Source organism: Lepidochelys olivacea (genome assembly GCF_965140295.1).
Source record: "Lepidochelys olivacea isolate rLepOli2 genome assembly, chromosome: 3".
Lineage (NCBI taxonomy): Eukaryota > Metazoa > Chordata > Testudines > Cheloniidae > Lepidochelys > Lepidochelys olivacea.
Window position 1 is genome coordinate 159,348,774 of NC_140413.1, and position 23,069 is coordinate 159,371,842.

Consider the following 23,069-nt stretch of genomic DNA (forward strand, 5'->3'; position numbering starts at 1 on the left):
ATTTTCTCTGTAGCCTCATCATGAAGTGTTCAGCCGTATCTCAGCAGGAGTTAATAGTTTCTGGTTTGTCAAGAGTTTGTACCTCAGCCATACCATCTATGATTGCTACGCTTATGCAGGCATAAGGTACTGGTCATGTTGCCAGTAGATGCTGGTGTAGGAAGATCATGTGAGATGTACATTAGATTGTTTTTTGCCTGGCACATTTGAACAGTTCCATTGAATTCAAACATCAATTGTGGTGCCACAAAGCACTTGTACTCTCCTGAAGTCTCTCATAGTTCAACATCACTCTGTGGTCTGGACGTGACGAGGAGATGAGCAAAAAATGATCCCCCCACCCCCGAGTTTCATTGCTCTGTTTTCATGTTCTAGGGCTTTATCTGCACCAACTGCACAGAAAGGAGCTTTTAACAATCTAGTTTCCTTTTTGAAATTCCTCCCATATGTCAGGGTCAGACTTTTCTACGCTTCTTATTTCAATGAGGTACCAGGCTGTCATTGCAGCATAGTTGGTTAACTTGACAGCAAAAAAGGTATTTCAGAAAGTGTTCTAGTGCTGTGAGGTGCAAATTCCAATTAGTAGTCCTGACTGATCAAATAAAGAACAGCAAAGACTCAACCATCTTAATGTTTCACCGCACCATGACTGATCCATCTTCATCAAATTTCAGTCTGGAGCACCTCTAAGCAATCCCTGCCTTCTAATCTTAATAGTGTGGAATTTTAGTCCCATCATAAGTCATCTTATTTGTGTGTCTCAGTGTGCTATTGTAATGCTTTCTTAAATATATGATTGAAATCCAAGGCTTTTTGTCTTTTTAGATTCTAATAGGAAATTTTCATTAATCTGTTTTTGTTTTATAAAAACATGGTCCAGCATTCAGGGATCTGAACAAATATGGACACAGAACTTAACTAAGAGCTTGGAAAAATTTAGCCAGCAAACAAAGTTAATTATTGTAAAATGGAACACAGAGTGCAGTCATTAAGGACTTGTCTTAACCAGGAAAAAGGTGTGTTAGCTGCCACTCATTCTCATTCTAAAACTAATGTGGACAAGACAAGTTGTACTTAAGCATATGTAAAACATCAGCTATTACTATAGATTTAGCACATGCTAGCCAACATGTTCTAAAAACCACCTTTTTATCTTAGTCAAGACCTTTTACAACAGGAGCCTTAGGCAAATGAGCTCACAAAAAACTTCAATGGCAAAGCATATTTGCACATATTTTGTTACTTAATAGTACTCGTGCATCTTTTCTCCAGTTTAACCTTTCCCTTGTTTTCTCTATTGCAGACAGTTGCAAGAGCAACAACGGCAGAAGGAGCTTGAACGGGAGAGGCTGGATCGTGAGAGAATGGAACGGGAGAGGCTGGAGAGAGAGAGACTAGAAAGGGAAAGACTTGAGAGAGAGCGACTAGAACAGGAGCAGTTGGAGAGAGAGCGGCAAGAAAGGGAGCGGCAAGAACGACTAGAAAGGGAGAGACAAGAAAGGGAGAGGCAAGATCGAGAGAGACTTGAACGACTTGAACGGGAAAGACAAGAAAGAGAACGCCAGGAACAATTAGAAAGGGAACAACTGGAGTGGGAGAGAGAGAGAAGAATTTCAAATGCTGGTAAGAATTTCAAAACTGAATGTATTCAAGTACTGGCTTGATTGTTTGTGTTTGGTCAATGGAGTGGGACAGGGCAGAGTTGACAGTAAGTATTTATGTGAAGACAAAAAAAAACTGTTTCTCAATTGCATATTTCTTGATTTTTCTAGGATTAGCTTCTTTTTTTTAACTATAATAATTCTGGATGTCTGACCTCAGGAGAACATCCTTTTCTCTAGAATTGTCATAATTTCCAGTAACTGAAATAAAATGGGTAAATGGTGCTTATTGTTCACTGTATTTTCTAATTGCACAAAAGGTTTTTGAACTTGTTGGCACCTGAAGACATGACCATTTGAAGATTAAAGTTTCTAAGTACTTTCTAGTCTACTTTGATCAATTAAGCAAGACCATATACGTTTTTATGTATTCTGATAATGACACCATTGGCTTAAGAGAATCTGTACACTCTGTAAGTGTGCACATGCATAAGCCAGCTTGGTAACATTGCAAGGCAGATATCTCACCAAGAGTCTTATTTCTTATTTATCAATTAATATGGTTTGTATTAAGATATCAGTTTTTCATGTATCAGTAGATATAACCTGTAGTAAACTATCTGCAACAAGCTAGGATCCAAAAATAAGCCAGGATCTAACTTTGTTTTCTGATGTAATGAGACATATAGTTAAGCATTTCTTAATTAATTACTTAACTTAGTGCATGTGAGAAATCAACTGCTGTTGAGAAATCAACTGCTGTTGAAACTAAACTAAACTATCTAATGTAAAACAAATTGCTTGAGAAGAAAGTATTGTTTTTTTGTGTTACGCTTTGAATATTTTTACTCGTGTGGAGTGATCTCCCTATTCTGGGGAGGGGAAGAATCAGGTTTACTTACTGCCTATATGTTAGTTTTATTGGTGAAATTAAAATGAATGTTAAGATCACTACACTTGAGTTGCAACCAACCAAAGATAAAGCTGATATGGAAGGACCAGTTAATAAATCGTGTTGCCTGATCCATTTCACTAATGGAATTTGAGAACTTATGCCATATTTCTTTAGATTTCCAGAATGTGCTTGTAAATTCAAATGTTGGCACAAAAATAGTTGATGAAATCAAAAGTAGATTTTTATAGTATGTAAAAACTTTCCTAACAGGATTTTCACTTGTGCCTAATCCTCTGGTACTAACTATAGTCTACATTTATACATTTTGTTTGAATGCTGATTTTGTTGCTTCATTAGCTCCCTTTTTCTCTCTCTCCTTTTTTATCCTGCCTTTGCTGCTGCTTTCCATCTTCTGTCCAGCTTCATCTTTCGACAACTCCCTGTTTAGCACACCACTTCCTGAATACTCCAGTTGCCAGCCTCCTTCAGCACCTCCTCCATCATATTCAAAAGCAATATCAGCACCAGGGTCAGATTCCACTCCGGATTACGCTGTAGTGACCTCTGCACCACCGACTTCCACTCCCCCTACACCGCCACTAAGGCATTCCGCATCACGTTTTGCTACATCTTTAGGCTCAGCCTTCCACCCTGTTCTTCCCCATTATGCTACAGTTCCTCGTCCTCTGAACAAAAATTCTCGGCCACCTTCTCCTGTGAATGCCCCAACTTCTTTGCCCCCAAATACAAAGTCCATTGTCTGGTCTGCTCCCAGTTTTGCACCACTTCCCCCATCTCCTCCAGTAATGATCAGCAGCCCACCGGGCAAAGCTACTGGTCCAAGACCTGTCCTCCCAATTTCTGCTTCTAGTTCTGTGTCCCAAATGCCCCAGTCTCCTCCTCCTCCCAATGGGCTTCCTGAGTCTGTAACTTACTCAGTTCCTTCACCTTCTACCTCAGGTCCAACGCCGCTGCCGCCGCCGCCACCACCTCCACCACCACTGCCTTCCTTTCCACCTGTCTCACTCTCTGGACCTCAAACTTCGCCTTCTCCTAGTTCCCCTAATGCCTCAACTCCCTCATCCAAGCCTAGTGTTCTCCCTTCTCCCTCTGCAGCTACCCCTGCCTCTGTTGAGAACTCTCTAAACTCTGTGCTGGGAGACTCCTCTGCTTCTGAGCCAGTCTTGCAGGCAGCCTCTCAGCTGATTGAACCTCCGACCCAGCAGGGTAAGGCTTTCTGTTATTGCTACTAATTAACTAATCAGGAATAGACCCAAAACCAATTTGCATCAAAACCTTTAAGTGTCTTGACTTAATAAAACACTTTTGAACATAGCAGTGATCTTAATACTGCAACAAAATACAGTTTTTGAAGGGATGATAGGGGATATTATAAAGCTCTGAAAAGAAGTGTTGGGATAATATGCTCTGTGAAAGATATAAAATACATATCTAGAATCGTTGGGTCTTATTTTTCAAGAATCATTTGAGTCGTGATGATTTGATGAATTCTGCATCATTAGTTTATTTAGAATTCCCTAAAACTAGGTAGTAGTAGTAAATTCCTAATTGCAGTGTGAACCAAGGAGCATATGATGGAGCTTCGAATGTGTGAGTTGGTCTTAGTGAAAAGTAAGCCGAACCATTTACTGATACTTATGAGGTAGTTCAAGTTTTTTAGCTATATGTATGTAATTACTACAAGATATATCTGGACTGTGTGAATTTGTGAATACACACGCTCATGTGCTAGACAAGATCTACACATAGTCACACCACTTTAGCTAAAATTAGTTCTAAATTCTAGTTACAGTGATGCAAAAGCTTGTGCATGCTCTTAATTTGATATAAACCTAGTTTAAAATAATTCAAGTAAACAAGTAACAGGTTTTAAGTTGACATAAACAAGGATTAAAAAGATTTGAGTATCCATGTATATGTCTGCACCAGTTAAACTAAATACTAATTTTAGCTAAACTGGTGCAACTTTTATGTGAAGTCAAGCTCTTAAATTTATTAAATTGGATGATTATCTTCCACTCCAATAATTTATTAAGACCATTTTATAATAATCAGAAAAAGTGAAAAAAAATTAAGTTACAGTTTCATATATCGTTGCTTGTTTGTGCTCATGGAATAAACTCTTTTTGCATTTGTAGTAATACTTAAACAATGCTCTTCCTCAAAACATACTGTGTATAATTCTGAATTTACAGAATTAAAGGAGTTGTATGAAATGTATTTTTTCACAAAATTAAAAACAGGTGCTCTCCCTCTAAACTCTATCTTACAAGAATAACAATTCTCTAACTCACTAATGTATTTTGTATTTAATAATTAGAGTTGAGTTCTGCAATATTTACAGATAAGATGTATTTATGTAAGTCTAGAAGTCAAGTTTCAGAACTTTCATTTGAACAATAACGTTTAAAAGGTTTTTTTAAAAGTTTGGGTGGAGTGGGAGCGCCTGCTAGTAAAGTAACATTCCATTTTAGGTTTGCATTTGAGCCAAGACTCATTCTGAGTTATCAGGTGAAGGAGTGTTTTTCTCTTATAATTTGTAGTGCTTGTGTTGTTCCTTATTGGTTTTCTTTAAAAATTCTACCCACTTTTCTGTTTATGTAGCAGTTTTTTTGTTATAGTGAAAAGAAGTGTCATTGTGTTGCATGTCTAAGGATTCTGTTAGCTAACCTGTTCTCTTCCACAGTATTATGTACAGTATAGTGACTATTAATGTATTTTAAAAGCTTGTTTTCCCCCAAGAAACAAAATATTTTTCTAGTTAATTTAGGAAGACATTTTTTTCATAGTATGTATTAAGAAGAAAAGCCCTTATTTCAATGGAAATCCAGCTAGTCTTAATTCTTAATGTTGTTTTTCGTTTCAAATAGGTGTCATCCAAGGACCACCTGCACCTCCACCCCCACCTCCACTACCACCTGGCCCAGCCCAGTCTTCAGCAGCAATCCCACCTCCCCCAGGTCCTCCACCACCACCTCCACTTCCACCCTCAGGGCCACCGCCACCACCTCCTCTTCCTAGCCAAGTTCCTCCTCCTGTTCCTCCTCCACCTCCTGCCCCTCCTCTCCCTACCTCTGGATTTTCTATGGGATCTATGTCTGAAGACAGTCGCCCTTTAACTGGACTAGCAGCTGCACTCGCTGGAGCCAAACTTAGGAAAGTGTCACGGGTAAATGTAAATCTGGATTTGTCTGTGACTTACACTTCTAAATTCTATGAGGGTAATTTTGGAATAATTTCTACTAACATATATTAATAACTTGAATAGCAGGAATAGGTCTACCCAAAGAGCAACTTGACTAATTAAAGCAGTGTTGTTAGGTGTATTCATTGAAGCTGTATTTTATGCCCAGATGATTTTGTAGTATGTTACGTTAGTAGTTTTCTGCATGAATATAAAATCATGAAGTTATTAAATAGTTCTCAAATATATTATTATTTTGTGTACTGTCATAAAGAGTGAAGAGTCCTCTAGTTCAAGTGGAGGAGCTTCATCTAAAACAGACACTGTTCGTGGAAATGGACCACTTCCCTTGGGAGGCAGTGGATTAATGGAAGAAATGAGTGCCCTCCTGGCCAGGAGGTAAACAGATAATTTTATTCTTATAGAGCTGTAGATAGTATGATGGTTTCATAGTAATCTTAAAGGGATACTGCAAACTTAAAAATCGTACCTCTGTCATAGAATGTACCTACTATTGTAAACTACAACTGAAAAATTACAGAAATATTTTTCCTTTGTGCGTTTCATAGTACTTTGTGTATAGTCAATTTTATTTTCACTCGTGAATAGTCAAGTAGCTACTTTCCTCTGCGTATGTCTTTTGCTCAGCAGGGTGGGAGCAAAAACCAACATTTTAAATAGGAAAATGTGGTTGCAAAACCACAATTGTTGGCTAGAAGACTCAGTGGAAAGTGTATACCTGAAACTGCTTTTTACTGTTTTTAAGTTGATCTAGATTTCAAGTTGTGTATGCCTTTAACAATACTGAACAAATATTTTCCATTTTGTAGCTATAACTTCGATAACTTTAGCCATCTACCTTTCATTCTTAACTCACGTTTCTGTCTTTTAGGAGAAGAATTGCTGAAAAGGGATCAACAGAACCAGAGCAGAAAGAGGATAAAACTGTAAATTGATTATTATTTTGTGTGCTTTGAATTATTTAATATAAGGCCATATAAGAAAGCTATTCTAGTGGTTCAAATTACAGCTCATTTACAGCTTGCCTTAATGGGAAATATAACCTCCATTTTTTTCAAAGGGTACAAGTACAATGGGGTTGTCTTAAATGTTCAATTTAGTTCTTGCAAATTTCTTCTGTACTTTCTAGTGAGATTTTATGTGAACAGAGTTCATTAACTGCCTGAAAAAGATTTAGCTATAAATATTTAAACAATTCCATTAAACAACTTTACATCAATCTGACCAGATTTTCAGGATTCTAAAGCTTTTTCTCTTCATTTTAATCAGGAAGAATCAGAGCCTTCAACTTCCAAGCCTTCTTCAACAAGCACACCTGGTAGGTAGTATAAATCTGTGAAGTGCACTTTAACTTTTCAAAATTCCCTTTAAGTGTTAGTGCTGAAGTTTTATTAAAAACTGTTTTGTTATGGTATCAGAATTCATAATCCTGAGTGTTTTATAATGAAAATGAAATAACATAAGTATCTTAGTATGATCAGTAGTTAAAAATGGGTGGTTTCAGAGTAACAGCCGTATTAGTCTGTATTCACAAAAAGAAAAGGAGTATTTGTGGCACCTTAGAGACTAACCAATTTATTTGAGCATAAGCTTTCGTGAGCTACAGCTCACTTCATCGGATGCAGACTGTGGAAAGTACAGAAGATCTTTTTATACACACAAACCTTGAAAAAATGAGTGTTTACCACTACAAAAGGTTTTCTCTCCACTCACCCCACTCTCCTGCTGGTAATAGCTTATCTAAAGTGATCACTCTCCTTACAATGTGTATGATAATCAAGTTGGGCCATTTCCAGCACAAATCCAGGTTTTCTCCCCACGCCTCCTCCCCCCCCTCCCCACCACAAACCCACTCTCCTGTTGGTTAAAAATAAATCTTGTTTTTATTCTTTGGTGATAATTTGTCTAAGGCTCAAATTATCCCCATTTATAGTTAGTCTTAACTATTTTCTCTTACGTTACTGTCCACAAATCCACTGATAGCCTTAATATAGAGAGTACACAGTCTTTGAACAAAGTTGAGGTGAACAAAGTCATGCGATTTTTAAATGGGTTTGTTGTCTGGCATTTACCATACACAGCTAAATGTAAAACTTCACATGAAATGTACAGCTGCAAACTCTTGAACTGGATTCAAAGTTTTAAAAAATTAACAAAGGCTAATGGCAATGTGTTTGCAGGATAGACGGTCGTTGATATAATAGTAATATGTGGGGAGAAAGCTGTAAATGTAGACTGTACTAAATTTGCCATCTGGTTTTTATCCCATAATCAAAACCTCATGTATGCTGCCATTGAATGGCTAAGTCTCTGTTGCTATCCAGTAGTAGTACAAACATCTCGTACCACCTGGGAAGAGCAGGTGAAATACACCAAAAGAACTTGCCCCAGAACTCCTGGCTTAGTGCAGGGACCCACTGAGTTGTGTGTGTGGGAGTTAAGAGGCAACTGGCAGGGAACAGAGATGAAGGCTATCAAGCAAATTGCTTGACAACAATCACAGAACGCTGGCAGGGATAGGAGTTCAAATGGGGGGAAAAAAAATAGATTACCTTGGTCAGACCTGGACTATTAGCAGGTGTTATTGTACCTTGACAAAGTATACTTGTATACTAATATCTCTAAACTTATATTAATAAAGTGTATACCTCTAATATCTCTGCAGCATGGCTCCTCCTCTGATATATAACTACTACAACGGGACTCTAGACAGAGAAATGGACTTTTATTTGTTGCAGTTAATCACTAATAGCTGATTCTTGGCTGTACCCTGCCAGTGACTTACGCAGTCATTCTGAACTGTTGGACAGAAGTGCATCTCATTGCCCATGATCATGTACCCGTATTTGTCTCTAGATTGCTGTAGGTGACTCAAGGTAGTGAGCCAAAACTTCTTAGAGAATTTCTAATAGAACTGAAAACACACTCCACTAGGTGGAGCACAGAACTTGAATATATATGGGCTAGCTTTCAACATTAATATGAATACAATGAATCTAAAGATGTGATTGTTAGAGTAACACTTAGAGGCCCCAGCCGATATTATGGCCCTCTTGTACAATGTGCTATACAAAGACAGAGTAAAACAGTCCTTGCCCTAAAGAGTTTAATCTAAATAGACAAGACAGAAGGTGTGAGGGGAAACAGAGGTACAGAGAGGTGAAATGACATCATGCAGCAGGCCAGTGGAAGAACCAGGGACAGAAACTTTCTCCTAATCCAACTAATGCCCTATCTAGTAGGCCATGCTGATTTGACTTGTACTTGTTAGCTAAATCAATATACTTTTTAATTACTTTTAGGTCTCACTTTATTTCATATCAAAGACAAAACAATACATTATTACCAACATTAGAGGTTTAAAGGCACTTGAGAAACTTATATTCCTTTTAGTACAATACACAGTGCAATACACTTTTTCATTGATGGAAAATATTCAAGCCCTATGGAGCCATGTTATCCTTTCTCCAATTCTATTGAACTGATCATAAGCAGCTTTTGAAAGACATGTTCACAACTCAAAACAGAGAACTTTGCCAACTTGAAAAATCTAATATTATTCCATAATACCCATGAACACAGATATTACAACATAATGAAATCATCTTTCATATCTGAAGGAATGAAATAGTTAAACTATAGATTTTAAGCTCTTTGTGGCAGGGGCCATCTTTTTATTATGTATTTCTACGCCTAGCTCAGTAGGGCCCTTATCTGTGATTCAGGCAGTTAGGTGCTACCCGCGCTACACATAGTGTAGCTGATTTAAAAAAATAAAATAAAAAGATAATAGTTTTCCAGGTGGTGGTTTAATTTTAATAAAGAATGCAAGATGGTAAAAGTTAAATATCTTAAGTCAAAGCTACCTGAAGTTACTTCATATGCATTGTTATAGTGATGAATGAATATGAAAGCTGGTGTGTCTAACAATTTTATTTATATATCTAAAGAACTAACAAGGAAACCTTGGGAAAGAACAAATACAGTGAATGGAAGCAAGTCTCCTGTTATCTCCAGGTATGCTGCTTTTTAAACCAGTACTTATCTTTCTCAGATGTGTAGCATTGTCATTACTCATTGTGCATAAAAATTATTAGAATAAAAATAATAAATACCATCTAACTATCATAAATAAGGCAGCTGAAAAGATTTCATTTCTAATGTTTTTATGGGTATAGGAATATTCATATTGAGTTTTGAGGAGGATTGATGAATGAATGCAAAATGCTAAACAAAGTAGAATCTTATTAACAAATACCAAAGTACAACTTCGCTGATAGTGGTATAACTTTGATTATGGAAACATTTTGTTTTCCATTCAAGATGCATGTCCCTCAATCCTTAAACATGAGTTGTCCTCTCACTAAAGGCAGGTAAGAGATTTCATTCATGCATTCAACAGCAGATGAATCTGCCTAACAGCCTAGTCCCTCTGTATTATGATGGTTTGAAATATACATACCCATCTAGGTATTTAGGCAAAAGCCTGATGATCTCACCCAAATCTGATTCTCATGACAACCTTAAGCAATGTGTTTGGGCCAACATCATCCTGAAGGGATACAGCAAAGAAAGATCCTTCAGCACACTACCCAATTCTTTGCTAATACCTCAGACAGAACGTCAGTGCCTAGTTAGATAACAGAGCTGACAGAGAAATGGCCAGGATAGCCATTCTACCTTTTGGGATAAATTGCTTAACTAATGCTCCCATAAAGATCCTAAAATGCATATATTTGTCCATAAGGTAAAAACAAGGAATTGTTCAATATATGATCCTGTATGTCCTGCATACAAGTGTGCTGAGGAACTCTGAGAAATATCTTAGTTAGTCTAACATAATTTTTTTTTCCCTTGAGAAATACCATGTGAGGATCTAAAAAAAAGACAGCCAGATTCTCGATTTAACCCTGAGGAAAATGTTCTCTTTCAAATATAATGAGAGATTCTTGCTGTTAAAATTTGAAAGGACAGTTTGGTGATAACGACACAGAGAGGGAGGAAAAAATAATCAAACATAGATCCCTTAGTTCAGGGGTAGGCAAACTACGGCCTGCGGGCTGGATATGGCCCCTCGGGGCTTTGGATCCAGCCCGTGGGATTGCCACCACCGCGGGCTCTGCGCCACTCCGGGAAGCGGCCACACCATGTCCCTGCAGCCCGTGGAGGTGGGGAGGGCAGAGAGCTCCGCACACTGCTCTTGCCTGTGGGTACCTCCCTCAAAACTCCCATTGACCAGGAACGGGGTACCACGGCCAATGAGACCTTCAGGGAAGGTACCCACAGATGAGGGAAACACGAGCCTGAACCCCTCCTGCATCCCGCCTCCCAACTCCCTTCCCTAAACCCCTTGCTTGTGCCGCGCACCCCTCCTGCACCCCAACTCCCCGCCCTGAGCCCTCTGCCGCACCCCGCACCTCTCCTGCACCCCAACCTCCTGCATCCTGCACCCCTCCTGCACCTCAACCCCCTGATCTGAGCCCCCTCCTGCACTCCACACCACTCCTGCACCCTAACCCCCTTCCTTGAGCCCCTTCCTCTGCCCCAACCCCTTGCCCAGAGCCCCTTCCTGCACACTGCACCCCCTCCCGCACTCCGCCCCCGAACTCCAACCCCCTGCCCTGTCCCTGCAAGCAATTTCTCCATCCAGATGTGGCCCTTGGGTCAAAAAGCTTGCCCACCCCTGCTGTAGCTGAATGCGACATTTCTGTCACTAACAAAATATTCTCATCCCCATAGATCTTGTGCTTGAAAATGAAAGCAGCACCAAGCACAATCAGCTTGTTAGCACCTTTTTTCTAATTTCCAAGAACTAGGCAGGCTCTAGCAGTTGACTTCTCTGTGCCTACTACAGGACAAGTGCTTTGTTTTCTGTCACTTCTAATGCAAATACTATCTGAAGTTAAGTGCTGTGCCATGTGATGCCACACTAACCTAGCCTGGTCAGATGGCTGCCTTATTTGCCAGTGTCTTTTCACATCAGGCAGTATGTGCTGCAACAGAGACCTCATTTTCACCAGGTCTGTCCAGCTTACAACTGACAGCCTGGCAGTTGTGGGAGATTTTAGTCACAAAATGCTATTTGTATGAGGGATTCTATTTTGGAATCCAGAAGGCATTCCACCATATTTTGTTGTCTGAACTTTTAAACCAGGGGCTCTCAAACTTCATTGCACCGCGACCCCCTTCTGACAACAAAAATGACTTCACAACCCCAGCAGGGGGACCGAAGCCTGAGCCCACCCAAGCCCCACTGCCCTGGGTGGGGGGGACAAAGCTGAAGATCAAGGGCTTCAGCAGGCCGGCGGCCTGCAACCTGAGTCCTGCTTTGGCTTTGGCCCTGGGCAGTGGGTCTCAGGCTTCAGCAAGTCTAAGACAGCCATGGTGACTGCATTCAAAGGGGTCGTGACCCACTTTGGGTTCCTGACCCACAGTTTGGGAACTGCTATTTTAAACAATGGTCTCTGGGACACATGCTTTCATAACCAATGACCAACCATCCTTCAAGGATAAATTTCCATTTTTGGAGCAATCAGAAGGAAAATGGAAAAGTTCATAACACAAGTTCATTTCTATATGAGATGTTTTGTTAGTGCTGTATCTTGCCTGAAACCAAGTTTAACCTTGTGGTCCATCTGTGGAATCTAAACTTGGTTTTAAAATCTTTGGTGTTCTTTGAGTGATGGTACCTACTGTATCAGAGTAACAGCCATGTTAGTCTGTATTCGCAAAAAGAAAAGGAGTACTTGTGGCACCTTAGAGACTAACCAATTTATTTGAGCATAAGCATAAGCTACTGTATTACGCTGAGGGTTTACACATGTGCACCATGCATCTGGCTCACCCTGCATACAGAGCTAGAGAATTTAAAAATAGAAGTGTCAATTGGTCTGCACATGCATGCTGAACTGGCCTCATGGTTTTATCCAAAGTGATAAAGGGCAGGGCAGACCGACTGCATCTCCCAGTTCTGTCTCACTGCCGCATGGTCCAGGTTGGAACAATTAGTGTCCATTTGCTTGTGGTGCACTTTCTCAATCAACCTTTTATACAGTTAATTTTTACAGATTTTTATTGTTGTCTTTAGGTAGTTTCTAGTAATTTGAATAGAATAGTTAGTTTGGGGGCCTGTTTTTGTCTCCAACTCCCCCTCCCCCCCCGCCATATTCATGTGCAGATACTGGACTACGCTGAAGATCCCCAGCTTTAAAATCCGTGCCTCCTGCCCGCCTTCCTTCTTGGTCATCATTCATCTCCCGCTCTAGTTGTACACACACTTCTGCCAGTTCTGACAGTACTGCCTATGGAACCTGTCTCCAAGTTCTCATCTTCAGTTGAGTTAGATGAGGGTCAAGGTCCATCCATCACATACCACCACCAGGACTACTACAGGAAGCCATCTGCACTGTGGCATTATCCTCAGCTGCAGCTGCCTCGGAGCCATTGGTTTCCCACACCAAGGCGTCCTCCAAAACACCCTAAGGATCCATCATACTAACCATATTGGAGATCTTAGCCACAATACCAGCCATTTGACCCACATGTTCAGCAAGGGAGATCTCTCCAATTTTCCTGTCCAATGCACCTTCCAGCAGATGCTCAGAACTGGTGAGAGAGGAAGAACCGCTTAGCCCAGTTCCAATGGTATCGACAGAGCAGATTTCCGTCTTCCTCTCCGAATGCAACACTTGCTTCGGCATCCCTTTCACCCCCGATAACTTCTTCCAGTTTCAGGATCTCCTAAAGAGGGTTGCAGGGGAGCTTCAAATCTACAGAGGAGGTACAGGATAACCGACACCAGCTCCAGCACATCCATCATTCATCAGCACTGGGTAGAGTAGTGCTACCCATCAATGACTATACTTGAGCCTGCGAGGACAATTTGGCGCACACAGGCCACATGTAGATCTACTCACAAAGGGGCTGAGAAGCGGTATTACGTGCCTGCTAAGGGGTCTGAGTTTCCGTTTTCATACTTCCCTCCCTGTCTTGTGGTCCAAGTGGTGATGGAGTATTCCAAGGAAGTATCCATGCTCCACTCCATCAGATAAGGAGGGAAAGAGATTGGACTGTAAGGTATTCTTATCGGCAAGTCTTCAGTTCAGAATCTCAAACTACCAGGCATTGCTCACCAAATATGATTTCCTAATCTACTGTGAACTGGACGAATTTGCTGAAAAACTACCACAGCCAGATCGGGCCCATTTCCCAGTGATCATAGACGAGGGTAAACTGTTGGTGAGGACTTAGCTTCAATCCGCTATGGATGCAGTGGATCCTTCTTCATGGTCCATAGCCACGGGTATAGTTATGCGACAGACATTATGGCTCAACACCTTTGGTTTCCCCAGGGAGAAACAAAATACCATTGAAGACCTCCCTTTCAATGAATCCCATCTTTTTAACCAAAAAAACCAGATGATTCCCTACACCCTCTCAAGGATTCCAGAGCTACACTGCCTTCCCTGGGCATTTCCATGCCTGCACCAAAGTGCCAGTTCCATCGCCCACCTCCACAATACTAAGGACCATGCAGTTCTTCCATCAGAGGCCCTATGAACCACCATGCAAGAGTCAGAAAGCTCTCAGATTGCGCCCTCCAGGACCATCTTCGCAGTCTTCCTCCTCCCAGACACAACCACCACAGAAATGATATTTCTGAAGAACTCCTAGAGATCTGTCAACTATAATACTTACTGTCATAAGAGCACTCCATCCCCTTCAAGGGTTGTCCAGCACTCTTCTTTCCAGCTTGGAGTGCAATAAGAATGGACAAATTGGTGCTAAATGTCATCCATCATGTCTATACCATCAAGTTCAGCATGCTACATCATCCACAGCCCCCATCCCAATCCCTTTCCATGGACCACTTTCACAACAGCATCAGAACCTAAGAGGTCTGCTCCTTACTACAGTGAGGAACAACAGAGCGTATTCCTCCAGAATATCATGAAACATCTGTTCAGCTTACTTCTGCATACCCAAGAAAAAGGGCTGATGGAGGCCTATCCTGGACCTTCATCTTCTCAATCGGTTCATTTGAAAACCAAGGTTTCGGATGGTTACATTAGCAGCAGTCATCCCTTCATTAGAAAAAGGCATGTGGTTTAAGGTTCTCAATATGCGGGACACCTACTTTCACATAGACGTTCATCCAAACCACAGACAGTTCCTGAGGTTTATAGTTGACACAGAACATTTCCATTACAGAGTTTTCACCATGCCTCCCAGTGTGTTCACCAAGGTGGCAGCCCACATAAGACGTTGTGAGGTCCTTGTATTCCCGTATCTCGACAATTGGCTCCTGGCAGCACAGTGCAGACAAGAAGCTTGGGCCTCAACCTCTATGTTGCTGGGCCTCCTTTCCTCTCTTGAGGTCAGTATCAATACTGAAAAGTACACCTTTAAACCTGCACAATGCCTAGACTTCATAGGGCCACCATCAACTCAGTCATGATTTGAGCCTACCCACCACAGGGCAAGATTCCAGACTGTGCAAGAACTCATAACTTGTGTAACCGACAATTTGTCAGTCACAGCCAGGACATGCCTCTCCCTCCTGGGTCACATGGCCTTGTATATGTACGTCACCACCTTTGCTCGTCCTCACCTTCGTTGCCTCCAAATGTGGCTCCAGAAAGTTTGCTTGCCAATTCATCACACCATGGACCTCAGGCTCACATTTCCCCCCAAGGTATTCTCATCCCTCCAGAGATGGAAGGAACCTTGTCAGGTCTGTGTAGTAGTTCCCTTTCTGCCCCCATTCCTGGAAAAGACTGTTGTCACAGACTCCTCCCTTCTAGCCTGAAGAGCACATATGGATGGACACATGACTCAGGGAATGTGGGCCTCTCGGGAATCCAGAATGTACATCAATATTCTGAATCTCTGAGCTGCAAGAAAGGCATTCCAGGCTTTTCTCCCCATCATTCATTCCTATCATAGTCTCTTCATATTGGACAATCCACAACGGTGTTCCTACATCAACAAACAAGGGGGTGTGAGGTTGCTGGCTCTGCTCTTAAAAGCAGTCACCTTTTGGAACTGGTGCATCAACAAGATCATCTTGTCTGCAGCCTGTCTCCCAGGGACACTGAATGTGATTGTGGACTCACTCAGCACACAGTTCGTGATTGATCACCAGCGTGAACTCCGTGACGATGTACTATGGGCCATCTTCAACTGGTGGGGAACTCCGATCAGAGACCTCTTTATGTTCTCAGTGAACAGAAAATGCAGTGTATGTTGCTCAAGAGGGTTCTGGGGCAGCACTCTCAGAGCGATGCCCTCATCCTCTCCAGTCTGATCAATTCAATTTTGCCTTCCCTCCTCTCCCGCTCCTACTGTGGGTACTGCCCAAAATAAAACTGGACAAAGCGACGGTCGTCCTGATCGCCCTGCACTGGTCCTGACAGTTTTATTTTCCCAACTTCCTTCACAGTATCCATGCCCCCCAATTCCCCTGCCTGATCTACTGACACAACACAATAGCAGCATCAGCCATCTCAGTCCACAGCACTTCACCTCAGAGCTTGGTATTTGGACGGGCATCTTATCTAGAATGGGCGTGTTCATCACAAGTACAAAATATCCTTTGCAGCAGCAGGAAGGACTCGACCAGGCGTGGTGACCAAGCCAAGTGGACACACTTCACCTGCTGGGCAGAAAACAAAGGACTTTCCCCAGAAATGGTGGGGATTCCCCTCCTCCTAGACTGCCTCTTGTCCTTGAAGGCATGGGGTCTTGCCCTTAGTTGTATCAAAGTCCACCTATCAGCAATTAGTGCCTTTTGCTCCCTGGCGGAGGGGCATTCCATCTTTACTCACCTGTTTTGGAAGGGCCTCATTAGAATCTTTTCACCTGTACAACCCATTGGTCCCCAATGGGATCTCAACCTGATCCTATCTATGTTAATAAAACCACCCTTTGATCTGCTGGCATTGTTCACCGTCTCTCCTTTCCCTGAAAGTCGCCTTCTTGGTGGTTATCATGTCAGCGGGAAGAGTTGGCGAACCTGGGGCCATGATGGCGGGCTCTCGTTTGACGACGTTCTGTACTGATAAAAATATCCTCGCCTCTGCATTCCAAACTTCTGTCAAAGGTGGTAGTCTCACAATTTCACATTAATCAACCTACCCACTTACCTGTTTTCTTCCCGAAACTGCTTGCTTTGGAAGAATAACAGACTCCACTCCCTAGGTGTCTGTAGGGCCTTAGCTTTCTACTTACACAGGACAAAACCGATCAGGAATGCTCTGTTTATTGCAATAGCTGAAAGAGATAAGGGGCAGCAGCCACCCTCGATGTGTGGACCCACTCAGCAAGAGCCCATGCTGCAACCATGGCCTCCCTCTATGACATGCCACTTCAGGATATATGTAGAGTGGCCACATGGAATTTGGTTCACACCTTCGCTACTCATTATGCCTTGGTGCAGAGGGGGGGCAAACTACAGCCCACAGGCCACATCCGGCTCGCAGGACCCTATTCTCTGGCCCCCGAGCTCCTGCCAGGGAGTGGGGTCAGGACAGGCTTGAGGAGGTGCCAGCCCAACTCCTCGGCAGTGCAGTGAGGTGGAGGCTAGCTTCTGGCCCCTTCACTCCCACCCTCGCAGTCACAGTTCCCCCAGAGCCTGGGCAGCATGGCTGCAGCTCCGGTCAGGCAGTACGGCTACAGCACCACCAGACCTGGTGCTCTAGGGTGGCGCGGTCAGGGGGTGGGGAACAGGGAAATTTGAGCAGGGGAGGTTGCAGTGGGGAGGTTAAGGGGCCTGGGCCCTGCTGCCGGGAACAGGGGCAGAGCAAGCCAGGGCCCCCTCAGCCCCAAGTTTGCTTGGCCCCTGTCCCCAGCAGCCAAGCCCAGACAGGGACCGAGCCCTGCCTGACTGCCAGGGAGAGCAGCCAAAGGAGCAGGGGAAATGCACAGCGAAAAGACTGAGCCCCTGCTTTCCCCCACCCCACAGGTAATGTGGGGCGGGGAAAGCAGGGGGAGGGTTGGGTAGGGGTCGGGGGGCCTAAGGGGGCGTCAGGGGGTGGGGAGCAGTGGGGATTGGATAGGGGATGGGCGTCCCGGGGGATGGTCAGGGGGCAGAGAGCAGGGGTTTTTGGATAGGATGTGGGAGTCCTGGTGGGCAGTCAGGCTGGGGAGCAGGGGGGGTTGGATGAGGGTGGGGGTTCCGGGAGGCTGGATAGGGGCCAGGCCACGTCTTGCTGTTTGGGGAGGCATAGCCTCCCCCAGCCTTCCCTGCCTGGCCCTCCATACAATTTCTGTACCCAATGTGGCCCTAGGGCCAAAAATTTTGCCTACCCCTGCCTTGGTGGAAGACTCAGTGGCAGATGCCTCTTTCAGTGCAGCTGTCCTCCACTCATCTCTCCCATCTACATACTTGCGCCCTCTTCCAACTTAAGTACTGCTTGCTGGTTGCCCTCAATGGAATACAATAGGGACTATCACTCAAAGAGGAAGAGGTTACTTATCTGTAACTGGAGGTTTTTTGAGGTGTGTGGTCCCTGTCTGTAGTCCACTTCTCTCCTTCTCCTCTGTTGCAGTTCTGTTGATTTGCAGTGGAGAAGGAATTGGAGACACAGTCAGTCCGCTCCTCCCTTTATAACCTTGGACGAAACCATGAGGCAAGTTCAGGGCATGTGCACAGACCAACAGACACTACTACTTTTCAATTCTCTGACTCCAGGCTCATGGTGTACATGTGTAAACCCTCAGTGGAATACAGATAGGGACTACACATCTAGAAGAACCTCCAGTTAAATAACCTCCTCTTCCACCTGCCTCTATAGTCATAACTTTTGCACTATCTTCTTTTTAAAAAGCCTTTATCATCATGATTACTTCAGTCAGATGAGCCAGAGAGCTGCCATCTCCTGTTAAGAATGTTTTATGATCTGTCAGAATAAAGCTGTTTCCAAGTATTTATTCACAAGTCTGAGTCTTCTTTCATAGCAGGAAACTGCCCCACCAAGATTTTGCCCATCTTCTAAATCCTCCAAGGAGAGATTTTGGCATAGTTTGAATGAGTCAGAGCCTTTTAGTTGTATTTATGTAGAACTCATCCAGTCAAACAAGGACTCCATATTTGTCACCTGGAAAGGTATAACAGAAAAGTTATTTTTTCTAGCAACAGCAGATCCAAGCGGATAAAGGTCTTACTTTATCCCCTCAGCCCATGAAGCATCCATGGCCAAGACCCTCTTCCCCCATCAACATTGGCCGTGGATGCTTCATGGGCTGAGGGGGAAAAGCTTCGATAGAATGTGTGTTAAGGTTGCCACAAGAAGGTCCTTTCATACCTTACAAGCCACTGAAAGCTTGATGTCTGTTCCTTAGCAAAGACGTATGCTGAGAACTGTCTTTGTAAAGGCCTTTCTGTCCCTAGTTAGTCAGTGAGCACGGATGCTCAGAGTACCTTGGTCCAGACTGTTTAATGCTTTGTCACCAAAGCTCAATTTACAGGTAGTAGGAGTCTCCTTCCGGCTAAGCCCTGCTGAAATCTCCCTCTAATATATGTAGAGAAGACATAAGTTGCATATGAGGATTGTTGGACATGTCTGAAAAATTGACAAGTAAAGCAGGATTTTTTCTTTTCAGAATAACTAAGCAAGGAGACTCAACAGGGAGGTTAGTATTCATAGTAAATGTGCAAAATAAATAAAATACCTACTTATCCTATTTAAAATTAGGCTTCTAAATGACTTAAGTATCCTTTCCTTTAGTGTTCAGGATTTAATTGGTATAGTAATTAAACTATAATATAACTCATTTTCTAAAACTGCATATAACCTAGCTCTAATATAGCCTAAGTTAGTGTTTTTCCCCCTTCATAGACGGGAGTCTCCGTGGAAAAATCTGATTGTTTCTGAAAACAGGTCCTATGATTCATTAAACAGGTATCATCCTGTTAGGATTTGAGATTTTTTTTTTTAATTAATCAACTTGACAGAACAGGGCTGGGCTTTTCTACATGGATCGGTAATCACCACAAACACAAATGATATAAAGCAGGGGTTCTCAACTTTTTTCTTTCTGAGCGCCCCCCCCCCCAAAACATGCAATAAAAATGCCATGGCAGTCACAATAACTGTTTTTCTGCATATAAAAGCCAGCGCTGACATTAAGGGGTAGGAAGCAGGGCAATTGTTCGGGCCCCCACATCACAGGGAGCACAGCAAAGCTAAGTTGCTCGGGCTTCAGCTTCAGCCTTGGGTAGTGGAGCTCAGGGTCCTGGGCTGCAGTCCCTTGCAGTGGGGCTTTGGCTTTCTGCCCTAGGCCCTAGCGATTCTAATGCCCGCCATACGTGGCAGCCCCCATGAAAACTGCTCTCGGCCCCCCAAGGGGCCTTGGACCGCTGGTTGAGAACCACTGACATAAAGCTCCTCTTAACAGTTTGTCCGTCTTTCCTTCGGTTATAGTTGTATCCATTTTCAGAATCCTTAAAGATAGGTAGCTTCACTGGTAATTTTAAGTGCAAGGCAGTTTATCTGCTATCAGTTCAAAATAAGGTGCTTAAGATGTATATCATGCTGCTTGGGTGCAGTAGAATTTCTTTTCATCCCCAATTGCAGAATGTACCATGTTTTCCCATGCAATTTAAAATAACTCAACATCTGATCAATAGTGACCCAGAGAACAGTCCTATAGTCAAAAATAGATCTCATTGTAAAGTAACTCCATGCAACTTCTAATTTCACTTATATAAAATATCTCAATTATACAGTAATTAAACATGTGGATTACAGTATAACTGTGTGTCTGATTACAGTCTCAAGAGCACCTTATCAAGGTGTAATGTCCTGAGGGTATGTCTATATTACCCGCTGGAACAGCGGGCACCGATCGATCCAGCAGGGGTCGATTTATTGCATCTAGATGCGATAAATCGACCTCCGAGCGCTCTCCCGTCGACTCCTGTACTCCACCGCCACGAGAGGCGCAGGCAGAGTCGACAGGGGAGCAGCAGTAGTCGACTCACCGCAGTGAAGACACCGCGGTGAGTAAGTCTAAGTACGTCGACTAAAGCTATGTTATTCACGTAACTGAAGTTGCGTAACTTAGATCGACCCCCCTCTCTAGTGTAGACCAGGCCTGAGAAGCTACAGTTTTTCAAAGTAGTAAGATTGGCACATAGAATCATCTAGCTACTAACTTCCCGAGAATGTATTTCATCCCAGACTGTATTTCACAACTGGTATCCCCAGCTAAAAGAATAGTTGCTGTTCATCATACAGTAACAGTGATCTGCTCACTGAATAGATTTTGTCTAACATAAATGTCTAAAAGATCCTTCTTTATAAGAAAGGACATGTTAAATGCATACCCTGATCATTCAACATATTAGCATGTTTATGTTGCAAAGACAATTGCAGAATTGTGATTGTGTAATTCTGAGCATATTTTAAACCTTGGGGGGGGGTGAAACTATGCATCTGGCATCCAAAGCAACTAATTTAGCAGTTTTTAAAATGCCAGTGTTCAAAGGGTTAAATTGTTTTTAAAGAAAGTGCCTTAAGAAAGTACTTAAAAAAGACTAAATATATTTCTGGACAGAATGGTACAGGATTTAAATAGTTTTCACTTAAAAAAAAAGTGTGGTACAATCTAGAAAATTACTGACAAACTTCTCAACTTTTTAAAAATTGTTTTTGCTAATGTCTTTTTCATGAAAGCAAACACTGTGGTGACTACCTATTCTTTTGTATGAAAAGTTCCCCCATTATCTAATTATCTTTGGTGGTGGTATTTTGCATGTTAGCATGAGTCAAATCTTTATCTTGCATGTTTAAATCAAGTTCTCTTATTGCGTATTATAGTTGGCTCACAGTCTTGGTTGGTAATGCTATGAATCGCCACATGGGAGAGCTCAGTAGCAATCTCAGAACTTCATGGTTGAGATATTTTGGAGGCTGTGTTTTCATTAGATAGTAGTTTCTCTTGGCAGTATCAGTAGCCACCTACAAGTGCAGCTGTGAGAAATGAAGGGTACCAAATACTGTAAGCGGAAACTTTAGATTTGACTGAAATTTTTAAAAATATCATATTCCGAAGGAAATTAGAGTTGATGGGGTTGATAGAACAAAATTCCTTTATTGCAAGAGACCAACGCGTCCATGAAGGAAAAGCATATAATTTTAATACTTTCTTTAATATGTCTTCACCCTGAGTAGCAGAATTTAGGTTTGTCTATAGACCCTTTCCTTTCCAATTCTCAGACAAATTATGATTGTAATGTTGACAGGAAATGTGAATAGGAGTGCAAACACTGGCAATGTTTTTTAAAGTTCTAAACCATAAGCAGTCTGTGTTTGTATGTACTTTGTTCCTATTGTCATTAGTCAGCAACCACACTATTGGTTCTGGAAGAGTAGCTCCCATTTTCCCACTCAGGGTTTTTAGTCATAAATCAAGACACTGAGAGTGGGAACAGTTAAATGAGACTTGATGGAAATCCTCAGGGACTGACGGGACATTAATGGAGTATATAGAAGAACTCTTGGTATATGGAAAACTACCTGTGTGAAAACAAAAATAATGCTTACATTCTGTTAGTAAAATGTGTCCCTCGGACATTTAGTTACCAGCTTCTGTGTTCATTTTCAACAGTATTTGCAGATTTGTGGTGAAACTGTAAGTTTCAAACAAGGAGTTTTTTTAATCTGGAAATATAGTAGAGTTCAGTATCTAAAGATTATACAACAGACTTTGAACTGTGACTTGGCTTCATAGCATTAGCACAAACTGTGTAGTAGTTCTGTGGGGTGCAAGGTGAACTGTAGTTTTCAGTTACTTCCACTGTACAATTTAACTTTCCACATATTCTAACATCGTATTGGCTCCCAGTTTAGCTTAAAATCCTTGGATCAACTTTTATTTCAATTTGCTCTGATTCAGATCATCTGAGAAGGTATTTTTCCTTCATATTACCCATGAAACTACTAAAATAAAATACTGGATTCTTCAATCTGCAGTGAGGATTTTGCTTTCTAGAAAAGGTGAACAGCCTCAGGGCTATTCTACACTGCAGCTAGGTCATCTTAACTACATCACTTAGAGCTGTGAAAAATTTCATACCCTGTGCAGTGTAGTTAAACCAACCTAAGCTCTGGTACAGACACCTGTAGGTCGATGGAAGAATTCTTCCATCGACCTAGCTACCACATCTTGCAGAGGTGAATTTACTACAGTGACAAAAGAACCCTTCCATAACTGTAATGACGCTACAACAGTGCAGCTGCAGTTGTGCTGCTGTAGCGTTTCTAGTGTAAACAAACCCTCAGGCATATTAGTTTCAAGTGTCTCCTCTCCAGGATTACACTATGGGCATAAACGTGTATTTTGG

The 23,069-nt window shown here is 42.2% G+C and overlaps 1 protein-coding gene across 7 annotated transcripts in view; it reads left to right on the plus strand.

Annotated features, from left to right (window-relative positions):
• The window catches only part of ENAH (ENAH actin regulator), a 145,446-nt gene that overhangs the window by 111,022 nt on the left and 11,355 nt on the right, over positions 1 to 23,069 (plus strand). The window contains exons 5-13 of one of the 7 annotated variants that reach the window (XM_084623363.1): positions 1,304 to 1,623; positions 2,917 to 3,723; positions 5,388 to 5,686; positions 5,976 to 6,100; positions 6,594 to 6,648; positions 6,992 to 7,040; positions 9,673 to 9,739; positions 19,325 to 19,354; positions 19,561 to 19,623. In XM_084623363.1, coding sequence (XP_084479489.1) covers positions 1,304 to 1,623; positions 2,917 to 3,723; positions 5,388 to 5,686; positions 5,976 to 6,100; positions 6,594 to 6,648; positions 6,992 to 7,040; positions 9,673 to 9,739; positions 19,325 to 19,354; positions 19,561 to 19,623 — 1,815 coding nt within the window. The remainder of the gene's footprint in view (positions 1 to 1,303; positions 1,624 to 2,916; positions 3,724 to 5,387; positions 5,687 to 5,975; positions 6,101 to 6,593; positions 6,649 to 6,991; positions 7,041 to 9,672; positions 9,740 to 19,324; positions 19,355 to 19,560; positions 19,624 to 23,069) is intronic. The other 6 variants (XM_084623364.1, XM_084623366.1, XM_084623365.1 and 3 more) reach the window with 6 other exon arrangements.